This window comes from Anopheles gambiae, chromosome 2, assembly GCF_943734735.2.
Source record: "Anopheles gambiae chromosome 2, idAnoGambNW_F1_1, whole genome shotgun sequence".
Lineage (NCBI taxonomy): Eukaryota > Metazoa > Arthropoda > Insecta > Diptera > Culicidae > Anopheles > Anopheles gambiae.
In genome coordinates, this window is record NC_064601.1 from 51009359 (window position 1) to 51026352 (window position 16994).

General features: G+C 46.9%; 1 protein-coding gene across 2 annotated transcripts in view; it reads right to left on the reverse strand.

Moving 5' to 3' along the window:
- The window catches only part of LOC3290975 (GATA-binding factor C), a 103013-nt gene that overhangs the window by 81686 nt on the left and 4333 nt on the right, over window positions 1-16994 (reverse strand). For both annotated transcript variants that reach the window (XM_061642157.1, XM_061642156.1), the window contains exon 2: window positions 8307-9415. In XM_061642157.1, coding sequence (XP_061498141.1) covers window positions 8307-8493 — 187 coding nt within the window. In that variant the 5' untranslated portion in view covers window positions 8494-9415. The remainder of the gene's footprint in view (window positions 1-8306; window positions 9416-16994) is intronic.

The following is a 16994-nucleotide window of genomic DNA, read 5'->3' on the forward strand; positions in this document are numbered from 1 at the left end:
CCGCTGGCATGCCTTTTCGCGTATTTACCATGCGCTACGGACAGGGAAGCGAAAGCGTTTGAAGAAGAGTTCCTGCCAGCAAGTAACCACCCGGCGCCTTATCTTGCTCTCATCGAGGATTGGATGTAATTATTATTTATAATAATCATTTTACATAATTACAACCAATTTCACCTGTACCTAGGGTGCGGAGAACACACTCCCACGAAGACCCTTGTCCTTTTTCGTTAGTTCGTTGCCTGGCTGTAAGACGGCGTATGGATGGTCGCTCCTTTGCCTTCCAGCTTTACAGGCGCGTTCTTGGAGGGGATGACTGCTTATTTCCCAATTTCGGAAGTGTTCCGTTTTTTTTTCGGTGTTTGTATTCTATTTTACCACTCTTCCTAAACTCTGACTTCCTTTTTTTTGCCCACTTTCCTGCCTTGAGGGTCCAGTTCAGTAGGCAGCTGGTGGTGGTGAGTGATGTGTTCATTCTGTGCCACGTTTTTTGGATGGTGGATTTAAAATTGTTTTCATTCCACTTGCTTGTACTATTTGTTTTAGCATCGTTACAAAAAAGCAATGAAGGAGAAAAGGCCAACGTTTTGTCACCGTAGGAAAAACAAAACGCAACCAATTTTACCGAGGATTACCTGTGCCGTAATGAGACACACGATAAGATGCTAGCAGAAAGCTCCATCGCACAAAAGCAAGAGGCAGAAAAAATTATTAAAATGATAATCATGCCGAACTGAGAAAAAAATCACTCCACGAATGGAATAAATGAGCAGCAGCGGCAGCACCACCAGGAATGGCCCGCTAGTTGTAAGGCTCCACTACGATCAGTTTATTCGTTGGTAAGCAAAGTGAGACAGCAGGATTTCAACGACGTACACGAGACGGACGACGAGCAGAACACGACGAGCATGTTTTACACCGAAGGCTGCGAAGAAACTTTGCTCGGCAAGAACGAGTGCGATCCACGTCGTGTTTATCTCTTGTTTTATAACTCTATACCTTCATTTGTATGTTGCTTTAGGTATGTACATAATGTCGCGCTCGTGGCTCACGCCTTCTCGTCCTGTGGCCACTGCCAAAGCGCACGGGATAAAATATGTAAATTTTATCTAAGGTTAAGCTGATGTTCAGGCTCATTTTAAATTGTAACACAATTAAACCGACAACAAACGAAAAAAACAAACTCAAATGCTTCTATTTTCAAATGTACAACCAGTTGTATTAGTCTATTCTAGATATTTTTTAAAGATTTTGCTAGTTTTTAGATTTGTTACCATCCGCATTCATGGCATCCCTCTTTATGCATCAGCATTTCACACTGTCTCTTGTAAGATACATTGCTGCGTTGATGTCCAGTGAATCTTGATTTACCGGTTTGTGTTTTTTGCGTTCGTCTTCCTTCCCCACCATGATTGTGTCCATGCGAACGTCAATGACAATCTGTCTTCTTCCAGCCTTTGCTATACACCCCTCCCCGGCATGCTCTACAAGAACCATATTCATTACAAACTCCTTTTTGCAGTACATTATCACACACCCGAATGGTCAAAACAAAACGGATAGCCTGAACCGATCGTCCTGCAGGCAGGTATGGCGCGATCGTTCCCGGGCACAGGTACCTTTACCAACAGCACCCTTCCTGCCGTGCGTTCGAGGAAGTGGGAAGAAACATAAGCTACTACGGTTCGCTCGCCACCCCATGGTCAGCTGATCCTTCCCGGCGTCAGTTCCTACTTTCCCTTGCACACCCTCCTCGGCCTAACCGGTAGGGTCAAATCCGCAACGGTAGTCAAGCGTCTGTCTGCGATCTTCTCGAATACCAGATTACCCGGATTGGCTTAAGCGACCACTTGAGAGTGGTCAGTTCAGAAAGGTTCGAAGGCTGGCTGGCGATGAGTGGCGCCAGCGCGCCAGGGATCAGCACCAACTTTTGCGACCAATGTCTCCAGAGAAGCTTAATTGCAAACCGTACACACTTACATGGTGGAGTTTCTGCATCCGACTACCCCTTTCGAGGCTCGAGTTGCGACCCGATGCGAACCCGTGTCAAGCGGGATTCTCAAACCCGACCTCGGTAAGAGATACATCCGATCCGATCTGATGCGGATTATCTTACCACCAGCCTCTGAGTGTGGTTCGAGATGGCATCGGCGCTTCCGGTACCGAGCATTAGATTCATGTTGGTACATGTGCTACAGCCAACAGCATCGCTGCGCTTCGATTGCACTCACACTCACTTGAAGGTAGACACCAATAAGAGGCTTAGGGTTCATCTTCAAGCTAACCAATACATTCGCTCTATTAAAAATGTATAGAACACAGGAATCCAGCTTGCTTACTCTCATATATATTCAGAATACTAGAGTAAAATAAGTGTTTTATCTGATTTTGAAATGTATCATGGCCCTGCTGGGCAAGATTTTAGAACTCATGTGCATCTAGAGCATTGAATGTTTGCAGAGATCGTTTCATCTTGTGATAAATACATTTGGAGGAATAGAATAACTTTAATGTTTTAATATACTTGTCCGTTTCGTAGTGAGTATATTGCAGTGTGCCTTATTGTAAAATGAATGCATAAATAGAAATTAATTAACGTTTCACTGTAAACCGATATGAGCTCTCAGTTTGGCTTCTTGTGACGTTCATCCCATGTAAAAGGGTGCGAAAAAAGTATACCAAAGCGCACTAACAGCGTTGGCTTTAGCAAGTGAAGCGATCAATTTTTCAAATATTCAGACTAGGTCTATTAACTCAACAACCTACTTCCAAGTGGATTTTCCTTTTCTGGATCAATATCTAGTCCCAAATTAGAGTTGTGTTTGAAGAAGAGTGTATTTAAAAAAAAAACATTTAGGACACCAGCTACGCTCTGACCAGAAGTGACCCTTGGGCCAAAGCATCGATTATCGTTAGCTCGAGTCACGAGCATCCGTTTTACGGCAGGTGAAGGTTAATTAACGACCCATCGTCAAAGCCATCTACCCCGCCGGTTTGTCAGCGTAGATAACACCCGGACTTGCCATGCACCCTGATGAAGAGAATAAAACAACGTTAATAAAATAAACAAACCAACGATCAACCGGTGGTAAATGGCTCGTGGCGAACGGCTGGTACAATCGTTAGGCGTTTTGATTTTTATTAGCCTACCTAAAGTGGTCGCAATCAATCCCGATAAATGTTGTCGATTCCTAGAACGCTTTAAAACAAGCCCACAATACGGAAAGGCACAGAAAATTAAAGGCTAGACAAAGTAGAATAACTTTATTCGACGACTGAGAGTTTGTTTAATGGAAAAATAGTAAGTCAGCAAATGGAACACGCAGAAATCGTAAAACCGACACTATGAACCGTCGTAAAAGCGCTTATCGAAGCGCTTATACACTCTGAGAAGTTAGGGAAGAATTGTTTGCTAAAGGACATCATTTTAATTTGAATTTGTCTCGACACCTTGTGTTTCAATAAAAATCGTTTCAATTTTAATTGCTGTGCGTTACAGCTGACGAAGAATCGGTTTTACAAATCGTATTCCATGAAGCATCTACATGTTGTTTCAAGTTTTCATAAAAAAGACTTGCCCACATGCCACGCATACCAAGCTTTCCTCAAAATTGAGCGTCAGTTGAGCAACATGTAGCAACATAATTTGATTTTATTTAGCATGAGCTTGCAATATTCTGAACACACAGCAACAGCCAGCCACTACGGCTACAACACTCCGACTCGAGTTGTGTCAAGGCGCTCTGTGCCGCCACTCGCTTACCCTTACCTTTCCGGGGAAGTCTCTAATCCTCCAAAAGGACGTTCCGCCTTCTACTCGGAGAGCTTACGGCAACAGCCGACTGACTGACTCACGAGAGAAAGACTCGTCTGCGCCAGGAAGATCGCGATCCACCAACTAAGTGTGTACTGTAAAAAATTCGAACCAACAAAAAAAGAAACACAAAAACAACCTCACGGTACGCAACGCCGAACTATCTCCCGATCACATACCCGTGGCTACACGGGCTTACAACGGTGGAAAAACCTTTTAATGGATTAACCTGCGACCGTGGCGGTGTTTCCCTTAATGGCCCAGTCGGCTGGTTATATTTAGAGCACGTCGGATCTTTAACTAGAGAAGCGCACTCTGGCTCGCGCGCGACCGGAGGCGGAGAAATCCAAAGATGATGGTCATTTTCTCCTCAACAACAACAAGCATGCATGAGCATGGGTACCGGAGAGCGGGGAAAATACGCACCACGGAGAATTTCATAAGGCAACAAAAAAAACGGTGCACTTATTTGTTTTAATGTGTTTATTAAGAAAAGCCTTTAATTTTACCTTTCTCCGTTTCAGTCCATCTCTCTCTCTTTCTTTTTAGTTTCTCTCTTTATCTCTGTCTCTCTATCTATCTCTCTCTCCCTCTGTCTCTCTTTCTTGCTCTCTCGTCCAGCCTGTACACGATCCTATTCGATCGGTTACGCAGCTTAAGTTAAGGTGCGATCATCGAAACATGATCGTCCTACAACGAAAACCCCGAACAAAACGGGCGCTTTGGCTTGAAGTGACGTTTGTTTATGCCGCTGAATCATGCGCGGAACGACAAGCCAAACGATTTTCGGCGGCAAACGGGTCTGTGTGTGTGTGTGATTCACCATGGTTGCCGCCGCCAAACGCACATGTGGTCCCGATCAAGCCATGAAATCGTGAAACAGAAGCCCGGTGCGCCTGGTAGCCGGAACGCTAAATTGAATTATGACAGTTTGATTGTGTTTGGCCGCGGTACGAGCCACCAATCGTCGCCAGTTGAAAGAAGGGCCTGGACGTGCCGGACGCAGACGAAAGAGAAAGGACAAAGAGGCAGGCCGACCGAACTGCGAAGCGATCGTTCGGCAAAATATCGAAACCTGGCCAACTGGCAGATGGATGGATGGATGGATGGTTGGAATTTTAAGTGGCGCTCTAGTGACCGGCTGGACTGGATCAGTGCTGGGAGGGGCTGAGGTTCCTCTGTGGGGGTTCGTTGCCGCCGTCGCCGCCGTCGAACAAGGATCTTAATGCAATCGGGCGTGCTAGAAAGGAGCCTTTCCCCCTGTCCGAAAACCGGGAGCGCACAGGGCGACTGCGACAGTTGAGGGGTCACCGGTCGACACAAATGTGGTAATTAGCTTCAATTAAGACATCACAGCCACGAGATGACAGATTAATTTTTGCAGATTAATGTGCCCGGCGGCCCGGTTGCCGTGACCACGAACCACGGAAAGTAGCAATTAATTGCGTACTCTAGCAATTGAAAGCTCTCGTTTTGGAGGGGCTTTGATATGCTTTTGCTGTGGGCGTCTACGACTTTTCCTGCGACTGCAGGAGCATTCTGCGACACTTTCTTCCGCACCAGCCGTCTAGCGATCTCATTATGCTGCATCAGACGGGGGCTGATTGAATTAGCGTCTGTCGATGATCGAGGATAGAGCAGTGACGATGAGGAGAAAGTGCTCCCCTTCATTGCCAGGAATGTCTGGAAGTCCTGCTTCCAGGGCCTGCCTGCATGGGTGTCCAAGTGTCACGACGCTCACGACGCCGTTCGTGACGATGAATTTTTGGTGATTAAAATACATTTACAGGATACCTTTTTTCGTTGGACTTCCCACCCATCGAGAGTGGTTGGAATTGGCTTTGGAGTAGCAGGAGGTAACCTTTTCGTCGTTTGATTTTTCGTAGTCGTAAAGGAAGCTTGGTCTGCAAAGTTGCTTTAGGATGTAGAGAATCGTCTAGTGTGGCAAGGGATGAGGGGAAAAGCTATAAAAATCGTTTCAAATCTTTCGGCCTCTAATAAAGCGATTGTGCGACTTGTGGCTGACTAGGACTAGTAACCCCACCAAAAAGCTCCCCAAGAATTCAGACGGAAGCCCGGAGTCCCTCCAAAAGTAAATGTGCTGCCGCGCTAGAGCTCCATAGACGACGCATATCATGATATCGATTATTTTATGAGCTCGCCTCCGCCATCAACACGGGACCCTTGACTATTTCCCCCGGCAAAGTCTAATGTAGCAGCTTTTTTTGCTCATAAAAAATACAACGCCCCACCGTGAGCTGATAGATATATCGTTTTGGCGTAACAACAACAACAAAATGCACACGCACACCGCAGCACCGCAGTAGAATGGTGAGATATCAATCAATCACGATCCCGAGTGGAGTGTCCTACTACTTCAAACGGTTAACCTGTTGCGGGTGACACGTTAAGACGTTTGCCTTGCTCGCTGGCCGCTGGTGTGCGTACGCCATTTGCATGTCGTCGAATTTGGTTGATTTGTTTTATCATTTTGATTGTCCATTGGTTTCGGCCAGAAACCTTTCGGGACAGAAGCCATAAAACATTTACCACCTCCCAGGAATCATTAAATTGACTCCTATCCACTCACAAACAAATCGGCTGACTCTGTGTCTCTTGCGATGCTACCAAAGCTGGACATAGGGGAGCTTCCCAGCTTTGATGCTCTAGCCCAGGATGCCTCTTTTCCGCTACGCCACGTAACATGATCTCCCGAAGACAATCGCTTGCGACACAAAACACACACACACACTCAGACACATTCACTCAGGTCAGCTGAGCAGTGGGTAGTTTAATGTGTGTCTGGTAGCGGGAAGTAAATCAAATATTTAAATTAAAATTCACCATCTACCATCCGCTGGGAATGTTTGCGGGAGAGCAGCAGCTTAACGGCCCAATCGATGTCGACCCGCCGCTGACGGTGATCCGCTCGATGGTTGCTGATCGTGATTGAAACGCGATCGTGATATTTATTGCGCATCAAACCCAATCAAATGGTAGTAGAAATTCGGTGGGCAAGGTGTTGTTTGGAGGAGATTTTTTCCTATACTTTCGCTGGTCAAACACACGGTGATTGATACGTGTGCTTGGCAGTAAAAAAAAAAAACATTTGGTCATGTGAAAAACGGTTCTAGGAAGTGGTACAAACTGAAACGAGGATTAATTTTCATTGCTGTAAACCTTTGCCAATATAACCAAAGCTAGTTGGAAAGTAGGGATTTGTTATTTTTTCCTTCATCACTGGCATCGTTTCAAAAGTTTTAGGCTTTTTATGTTCATACAATCTATTCCAGCAAACATCATCACCAAAACGCTAGGTCGCTGATGTGACCTCTTCAGATTAAGCATCTTTTAATTACAACCAACACGGAGAAGAAAAACGTCTTGCAAGCGATTCAGAGTAAAGGGTGGGTGACCGTAAGGAAAGGGAATGTTTTCAACTGTTTGTCTCTCACATCAACCACGGTCAGTTGGTAATTTCAAACTCTAGCACACAGTGCACGTACTTAAAAACAAACCACCCATCATTCCCATGAGACAAGAAGAGAGCATAGAATCGGTGGCGGGGGACGCTTGGTTGGATGAATTGCATTCAGGCACGGAACCGCGCGTCGTCTTCATTTTCGACATGCAACCGAAACGAAACTGCGCGCAAAACGCTGCGTGCGCACACACACCACACCACACCACACCACACCAAAAACAAAAAACTTCAATGTCTCGTCAAGCGGCGAACCTTTTCCCCGCTCTGTTCCCGCATGCAAACGCTGGCGCGCTGCATTAACCTTCGATCACGTAGGGCTCGAAGGGGTGGGCCATGGGGAGAAGATGCGGGGTGTGCAGGGAGTAGGTCGGCCTGTCATCAGACCCCAGCACAGACCGCGCATGGGCTCACTCATTCGACGGTATGGGCCAAAATTTCAATGATAAAGTAATTACCATCGTATCTTGTGAAGCGCCATTCATGTTTCCTTCAATTTTTGGACATCCACATGACACACCGTTCCTTCTCTACACTGTCTGTTTGGAAGTGGTCGGGTACCGGTGGGGGGGTGGTTTGGGGGCTTCTCTCTTTTTATTTTGGCGTGCGATAATTACATTTCCGCGGCGCGTTCAAGCGTCTCGTTGTTCTTTGATGGAAATCTCAATTGCAGTGTGGCCGTGTGGTGGTGGTTCCTGCGCCATCCACAGACGTCAGTGGCCCGGGCCCGTTCAGCAAACCCACCGGCGTACTGCATTAACACTCAGTGCACGGGTACCGCCCGCTAGCACCGGCGTAGTAATTATTGTTAATTACTTTTTTATGTAATTGAAATTGAAGTAACAGCCACGCTACGGCACTGCGAGTCTGAGGAAGCCCAGCCGGTGAGGTTCAACACTGTTCGGTAAACAATGTATGTTTTAGGAACAAAACTTTTCTACTTCAAGTTATGGCTGCTCTCGCTTGGAAATACAAACTTTGAAAGAAAAACCTAATATGGTTAACAACACTCACCGTGTGGTCCGTAGCTTGTTGGGTAGTAGCGTCGATGGGAGCCATTTTCCAGCGGGTAGAATGGGTTCATCTCGGACGGATCGACCGCAGCCGTCTGATGGCCCAGGGCGGCCGATGTACCCGGTGATCCACCGAGCCGCTGGTTATCGTACCAGCTGCGAGCCTCGGCTGCTGACGTCATATCCATGATGGCTGGTTAGCGCTGTTTTAGCTTCTTATTCTACGCACAATCTGACCTTGTATAACCACCAAAACACTCTAACACTAGTACACAGCTCACTCTCACTGAAACCGTTTCGAAACTGTAGGCCCTCGAGGTCCTTGTATTCCGTTTGCAGTTGTCTTCACACGCATACACACACACACAATCAGTTGGCAACAGCTTCGTCGTGCTGTGACATTTTCATCCCTCGCTATGCTGCGCGGCGATATTACCAGTTTCTCGTCCACAGCGAACCGTTGCCGTCTATTCGCTCCTCATTTCGGTACCAGCACGGCCCAAGCATGTCTTGCTGCGATCCACCGGTACAACGGACGACATGCACACACACACACACACGACACAAAATGGTGGATATCGCAGGGCAAGTACGAGCGAAACTCGCTGGGGAGCGAAAATCCGATTCGTCGATTCGTCGACGCTCCGCCGCCGCCACCGATCGGATGGTGGTCACGACGTGCAGTACTACCCGCGGAGCGATACTCTTATTTATCACGCTGCTCTCCTTTGTTCATTCGTCATTTGTGCGAGGGCAACGGTGAACGATGAATATCATTCCGCTTTGCTTGCGATGCAATGCGAGCGCGGGCGCGCGCGTACAAGTTCGCGTGCTGTTGTTGGGTTGACTTCGCTTTTCTTCCTTCGCTCGCACTGCACTGCACTGATCCGTCTTGTCCCCTGTGGCGGTGGTGTGGGGATGGTGCCACCGCGAGCTGCTGATGATTTGGGGTTGTAATTTATACACACAAAATTGTGTTGCTCATTCAGTGAAACAAATTGTTTCCTCTTGTTCTGTCTCCCAGTGCCGGCAATTCGGTCCGAATGTTCAACCGTGTGAGCTAGGCGCCTGCCTTTGATACACACACAAACACGCGCGGGCGCGTACGATCTGCAACGGGAGGAAAGAAGGGAAATGAGATGTGAAACACTATCGTGTAAGTACAAACACACGAAATATCATTAGACTAGCAATCAGTCGCTTAAATAAGGTGGAAAATTGTAGGCTCCTTTTCACGTTGTTCTTTCTGCCACAGGCTAACACAGACAAAGCCGGGAGAAAACCATTGGCAAACCGAAAATCTCCGACCAACTAGAACACTTCCTGTAACACAGTAACCTATTAATCCTTCCCTGCAGAAAATCACGTGACCAAATTCGAGCTCCACTTTTGTCCCCCAATCACACAACACAAACATAACTCTGCAAGGGCGAAAAACACACTTTGCGCTCCGTCCAGCCCGACCACGCTTTGGCAGGCCCGTAACCCTCTTATCACATTGTACGGGTACGGGATCGTTATCATTGCTTCAACCGCTTCCAAGAACAATTCATCGCGCACGGGAAAAACGACTGATAAACGACTCTTCTCCGGTGTCTCCAGGCGTTCTCGCCGCCCCTTGTTGGCTATTTGGCCAGTGATAGGGGGGTTGTTATTGGCGAGGCGCCTTTTCGGCAGTCACTAGTCAAACGGATGCTATCAGCATGTAATACACGGTACCGATAACTTGCGATTGCTATCCCGCGACCCGCGACCGTTTGCCAGCGACATCGTCAGTCATCGGTAAGCGTTTATTCGCGTAATTTGTGACATTGAAATGATGTCCACGTCTACTCAGCAAGCCAAAATGTCCCGCCGTCGCCGTGTGTACTGCGCTAATGGACCGCTCAAGGACCAGATGTACAACAGCAACGGCGTCCATTTTCTTGCCCATCGAATTGCGGTGTGAAGTGATTTGACGGTTTGCTGTTTTTCCAGCACAACAAAACAACAACCAAACCACAGAAATGCTCGTTGGCTTAGCAAACTGACAGTCGACAATCAATGATAACTTTTTGCGCCAGCTGTTTGAAGTACACTATATCCAGGAAAAATTGCCGCCCCCTTTATGATTCGGAGCCATACATAGCTATATAGCCAGCATAAAATGGCGCACTCGGTGAAAAACTAACAATCGATCCGCACAGCATGCGTATAAACCTATTCGCCAATCGATCGACGCCACTGAAGTAATCTAGCGAAACGGATCAAGGGGCCGAAACGGTATCCTTCGTACGAACGCTTAACAATCCCCTTCACCGGCCTAACAGTTACAATTGTTACAAAACGACCGCCGAAGTGATCCTGGTTTTTTTTTTTTGCTTAAATACCCTGCTTTTCCATAGCACGCCCCTTCGTTGTAACCGTTGGAAAATAGAAATCTAGTGCCTACATTCTCTCTTCTGTATGCTTTACAATTCCTTAGCAATATTCATTCTTTTATTGCACCACAAAAGCGTTGGGCTTAACCACTGTGCGCAACAATGAAGCTGTTTAGAACGTTGCGCAAAGTAAGTGTGCTTGCGCTGGTAATCGATATCTCGGGTCTCGAATCATCGTTTCCCCGGGAATAGCGTATCCCTATCCCAAGGTTAACTGGGTGGACAGCTAGGGCCCTTACCACGGAGGAGTGTTGAGAGGAGAACAGCAAAGCGGGAAATGTTACATTTCGTGCTTAGGAAAAGGTGCTGCTGCGAGAGCGATACCGAGTTGAAGGATATCATATTACTGTCACCGTATCTGGTCCGTTCGAAGGGAAATGAGTGGCACGGTAGGGAGCTATTCAATGTGAAACAATGTAATAATACCAACGTAAGTTGCAAATCTGTGCAATTTGAACCTTATGCGCTGTTTCATTTGAATAGTATGAACTACGTTACGCAAAGTGAAGTATATCACTTAAAAACGTAATATTTTAATATAAAAAAAACACACACACAATTAGAAGTGAAAATAATTTCTATACTTTCGTAGCACATTGTTTGCTCCATCGTTTTCCAACCGCTTCCAAAAAGGCCATCGACCGTATGCTTCCTCCGGCACGTAATCGGTGAAATAGGAATTCGTTACCGATTGAATAATTCAATTTTAAGCCAACAACACACACACGCACACACAAAAAGACACCGGGTAGCGTCCACCATGTTTGCGTGCCAACGACATTCTAATCAACCGTTTGCACCCTTCCCACCAACAATCATTCCATGCAAAAGACACCCAGCGCCAAAAACACAAGAGAAACATGGCACCTCGGACGAAATGGCAACAGCGCCAACATCACTGTCAATTTTGGAGGTGTCACTTGGGTCTTGATTTTTCGCATCACGCACCCCGGCCTTTCGGTGGCCAGATTGTGACGAGTGTAATTAAATCAAGCTCCTAACGAAACGCCAAGGCACCGCCAAAGGTGGATTGTACACTCTTTGCGGCACACTGTTTTGTCGTTCGAGAAGAAGAATTACTCTTAGACCAAACAGGCTGTTCATTAAGCTACCGCGAGCACTGATTAAGTTGCTGAGCTGCTTTCCTGGGCAGGAAATGTACGGCTATACTGGCTAGATCTGCTCAGGTCGCTCCTCACCATGTGTACCCTTGTACTGGTAAGTTCCGTGCTCATCAACTAACTAGCGGAAGTCAAAAGCAACTGTCACCAAACTTACAGCTCCAAATTTCTTACTTCCTAACCATAAAACAGTAAACTACCGAACTCGAACTGCAACACCACCGTGCTGCTGGGTGTCCGTTGAAAGTACTGGGCGTGTGACAACAACATCATAATAAAAATATGTTTCATGTCCGCCATTTTGTGAGCGCTCAGGTCCTGTTCCGTCGCGAGCATCCCAGCCCACCCTTCCAGAGTCTCTGGCCGTATCACTTTTTACGACGACAATTGGTACTGTAATTTTATAGTGCCCTTCTTCTTTTACGACGGCCTCCGGTTTTCCTCGGACAGGCCCATTTCAATGCTGCACGTGGAATCGGAACGACCCTGCGCTGGCTCCCGCACTGGATAACCATTTCAACCGACTCATTAATGGGGGGAGCAAGCGGGCAAAAAATAAAACAGTAGTAAGTGAAATAATAACATTTATAGTACTAAACCACCACCCTGCTCTCCACCACTAGTTGGCAATCTTGATGGCGGGAACCTCGTAAAGAATGAAAACAAGAATTAAGCAGAATAAAAAGGCATGCACACACATTCCCCAGAATCTAATAAAAAGGAACGTCGTTGAAGCTCAACAATAAAATCTCTGCCAGCTGTGGACGGTCGGGAGGAATGCGTTCGAAGAAAGTCGAGGAGGAAGCGAGCGTCCGCTCCTTGGGTGTAAAGGGTGGCAAGGGTTCACTTTCGGTAGTGAACCTCAGTGTCAGGCCTAATAGGACCCCCATTTATGCATGTTATATGTGGCCATCAAAATCATGACGGTGTCGTAAAAGAAATGAAACGCACAGCCATTGCTAGAAATCAGCAAATGTGTGAGTTCACGAACCAGTGGCTCTAATAAATAAAATAAAAAACTACACCAACACGTCCAAACGCACGTCAAGGGAAGCGTGCACTACTTGCGTTCATTCATCAGCTTGTAGTTAAAGCTCCTACAGTGGATAGGGAACAGTAAAGTGCAGAACGCAATCAAAACGCGGAATAATCATGCCAACCGATTACGAACGACACTTACAGCCAAGTGTCGAAGGAAAGGCGTGCGATACTGTTGTGGCTTCAAAACGAATTGAAATCGAAAGGAAGCATCTCAATGGCGTGCTCTCAAGCAATGATCTACGTTTTTGAATTGATTAGCACGCGGTGATAGATTGTTCGCCGGGCACAACGTGGCGATAAAGGCGACACGGCGAAAGATAAAATAATCACAGCCTTCCAGCATTCCGATCCGGTCATACCGAGCATACCGATATATGGGCAGTCGACTGATCGCAATTAGTCGACCTGTTTTCCAGTCGCTCCAGCCAGCAGCATGGTTTTTATGTTTTACATCAAACGCTTCTTTTTTATAACGTTTATTGCTCTCTGTCTTGGCCAGTGTTGCTGTGCCAGTCCATTTAATCATTCGGTTTCGTTCGTTACTGTCGTTAATTCACATTACCCGACTGGGGGAGCATTTGCTTTTTTTACGAGAGCGAAGAAACCAACCGATCGTTAAACGTAGCTACAAATGAGTAACAACTACAACTAGAGCCAGGGCAAACCGTATGGTTACCATGGGTGAATCCGGGAAACGGTGAAGACTCTCACCGGGATGCCTCCACCATTCGGACTAACGATGGAAACCCGTCTTGTAATAATGCTTGTACAGTTCTGATGATAGCAAAAGGTGGTAAATTTCCCACCCATAGTGGTCACTCCGCTTCCGAACCGTTGTCTTACTCCATTTTCCTGTGGTTTTCATATCTTGACTTCCACCGTTAATAGATGGTGCAATGATTCCTTATATTTTTATTGTTTTGGTTTTTGTTTCTGCTTCCGGAAGAATGCATTTATTGAGTGCAATTTGAATTTACCGTAGCAGGATGCTTGAAAAGCTTCACAGCACACAGTTCGCAATGTAGAATGCAACATGGCCGCTGCAACCGTGCATTAAGATCTTGTCAAGCAGCGTTTGCGAAAGGACAAAGCTACGTTCTCTCTAATTAAAACTGAACAGCAGTGCTAGGCAAGCACAACTAATTGTTGCTGTTACTTTTGATCGTCGTTTTAATGGAATAAGCAAGCGGAATTTGCAAATACGCAAGCAGCTAAGTTTTATTGCACTTTAATTGGAATGTATCGCAATGAATGGTTGCACTCGCGAGAAGAAGAAAAATAGCGCCCATAAAATCAACGCGTTTGGACATATTGTTCAGGACAATTTCTAATTTATTAAAACTCCTCATCCAAATAATCAACACTTCCCACGCACGATTTGCATTTAGATTACATTTCTTCTAATCTAAACTACCCGTTAGATGGAGAGCTAGATAGCTCCCCGGAATCCCCACTCGTCACAGTTTGTCACAAATCATCACTACCGTGATGTACGATCCCCATTTTCCCGGTTCCCGTGCCGCGCGATTGCGATTGATGAAAATGGTCTGTTTATGAAATCAAACGATACCAAACAAAACGTACAAATGAGTGTAAAACGGGCGGAGGCATTAACATAATGCTTCGCTTTAAAGTGTACCGCACCAAACACACACACACACAGCAGATAAAAAGTGGGAACCTTAAGACGCCTGCAACAGCCCACAGCCAGCGAATGCAAATGGAGCCGATTCCGAGCTTCCTTTCTCCTGCTTGGCGAACCGAGCTCATCCTAACGCAATTGGCGCAGGCGTACTCAATGACCAGGTTGCTTTTTTTTGTCTTGCCCTTTATTTTTGGGTAAGATATTCCCATGCTGAACGGCTGAAGTGCCAAACCGAGTGGAAAATCCGAAAGAAAACCTCACCATCAGTATCGTGTGTAAAAGCTCACGCTTTTAGTTATATTTCCCACCCGATATCTTGCTCTCCTACCCACATCAAGCGAGCGGCAAATAGAAGGTGGAAAAATTTAAATCAACCCCATTTTGCGTACGAGTGGAAACATCCCAAAACTCACTTGACCGAATCGTGCGCACAAATCACGAGCCGCTCGCACACAGTGACAACTTATTTGCGCGCAGCCTGGTCCTACTAAGACGAAGCCGAGGGTTTCTGAAATTGAGGGGCTGTAGGAGGTGCTTTTGTCGCGAATGCCCGTTACAATCATTGCCAAGACACCTCAGGTGGGGACGAGAAGGAAAGAGAAAGGCGGCAGGTGGTAGCAGTGGTTTAAGCTCAAACCTTTCCCCTCTCCCCTTCACACAGCCAGCGAAAATGAGGTGAGGCTCCATAAAATGCCGCGCCCGTCTTAATCGCCGGCTGACAGCTCGAGAAAGGTTCGGGATTTATGCCTGGCCACTCTGTGTGGGTTTTGTTGTGAGAGGGTGGCAGTGTTTTTTTAGGTTGCGTTGCGTTTCCACTGCTCCAAATGTCTAGAAGGTTATGTTTCGGACGCTTGTTCTTTTTTTGTGTTGTGTGTGATTCCCTCTCCTAAGAGTAAAGCTTTGTCTTTGAAAGCAACTGTGCTCGGGGGGATGTAGGAGGGCGCGTTGGAAATCAACAACTTACAGGAAGCTTTTTCCAACGCGATGGCGACAGCACTGGCGTTGTTTCCTTTCGGCCGGTTCACCGCCCGTGCCATCCTGTGTGAAAAGTGGCGATCGTTACGGTGGACGATTTTTGAGGTGACGATTGCTGAAGACGACTGTGAGCCAGTTCAGCGAAGCGACACAGCACCATTTCGACAGACAGCGTCAGAACCGATGGTGTGGTGTCTCTTGTGCGGTGCGCCTCAAAGCGGCCCAAAAAGGTGTGGGGTGACTCAAAATTAGAGCAAACGCGAAAGTGCAGCGAAACGGTAGATTAATTTGAATAATTGCAATGGGAGTGGAAATTTATCTACCATTGTGATTGTTGATTGGTGTATAATTTTCAAACGGCCGCAGCAAGACTTTTACCACCCATCGGAGGAAGAAGCGCTCAGATGAAATAAATCAAACACCGTTTTGAGAAAGCGTTCGATCATCGCACTAATTATGTTCTGTTAGTTAGGTGAAAAATTGCAATGCGGTACAATGTGGCACCGCCACGGGCCCCAAGCGGCATTTCGAACCACAAGCTAGCGGTGTCCATTTGGCCTCGAAAAGCTCCGCTGCCTCCCAAATCCTGCTGCCCGAAACAGTCCGCACCCGTCTAATAATAAATCTCAATCACTTATCACATCAGTCAGGCCCATTGTCTGTCGATCGGGTTTGCCGTCGTCCACTATCTTTCACACGATCGCCCCGCCGAACCCGCCGAACTGATGCACGCACGCGACCCAAACCACCAACCACCCAGGCAGGACCACCGGCTGCGTTTGGGGTGCGAAAAAAAACCACTTCTCTACTCCACTTCGCCCGATTTTGTGCCCGATTCTCCTGCCAGGCACCATTCCACTTAGCGGTCATTCCATCGATCATGCGATCGATTTGCTTGACCCACCACTCGCACGGGTGGCTGTAACGGGCAACAGCTATCCCGGAACAGAGTGTCAAGGTAAAAAACACTCACCAAACTCCACACGGCCGGTACTGGCCAACAGACAGATATACAATGTTCGATTCCAGCACGGGTTTCGATATGATTCTACTGTTTGCCCCCCCCTTTCCGACATAATTGCGCACCCGCCGTCGTTCGGGGTCGGCTCCAATTTATGGTGATAAATTGTTTTTATCCCTCGCGCTCGCACTTACACACGCACACACACACACACATTCACCATCTCAGCGGGGCTAAAAATATGGCAGTTCAATATTTCAACATCTCAAATCAACTCCGGGCCAACCTGATTAGACAACTGGCTGAAAGGAGCAACGGTGGCAACACACCTCTTTCCTGATGTTGCTGCCCAGACTTGGAGTGCTCAAAATTCAAAGAAAATGTACACCCACCGTGCACCGATGTACCCGTTGAAGGTAAGAAAGAGTAACACACACAAGCGGAAAAAACAATCAATAACTTTCTTCCTGCGTACACGAACAACGATCGAACGATCCTACCGGGGCTGAGATTGGAAGTATTTGAG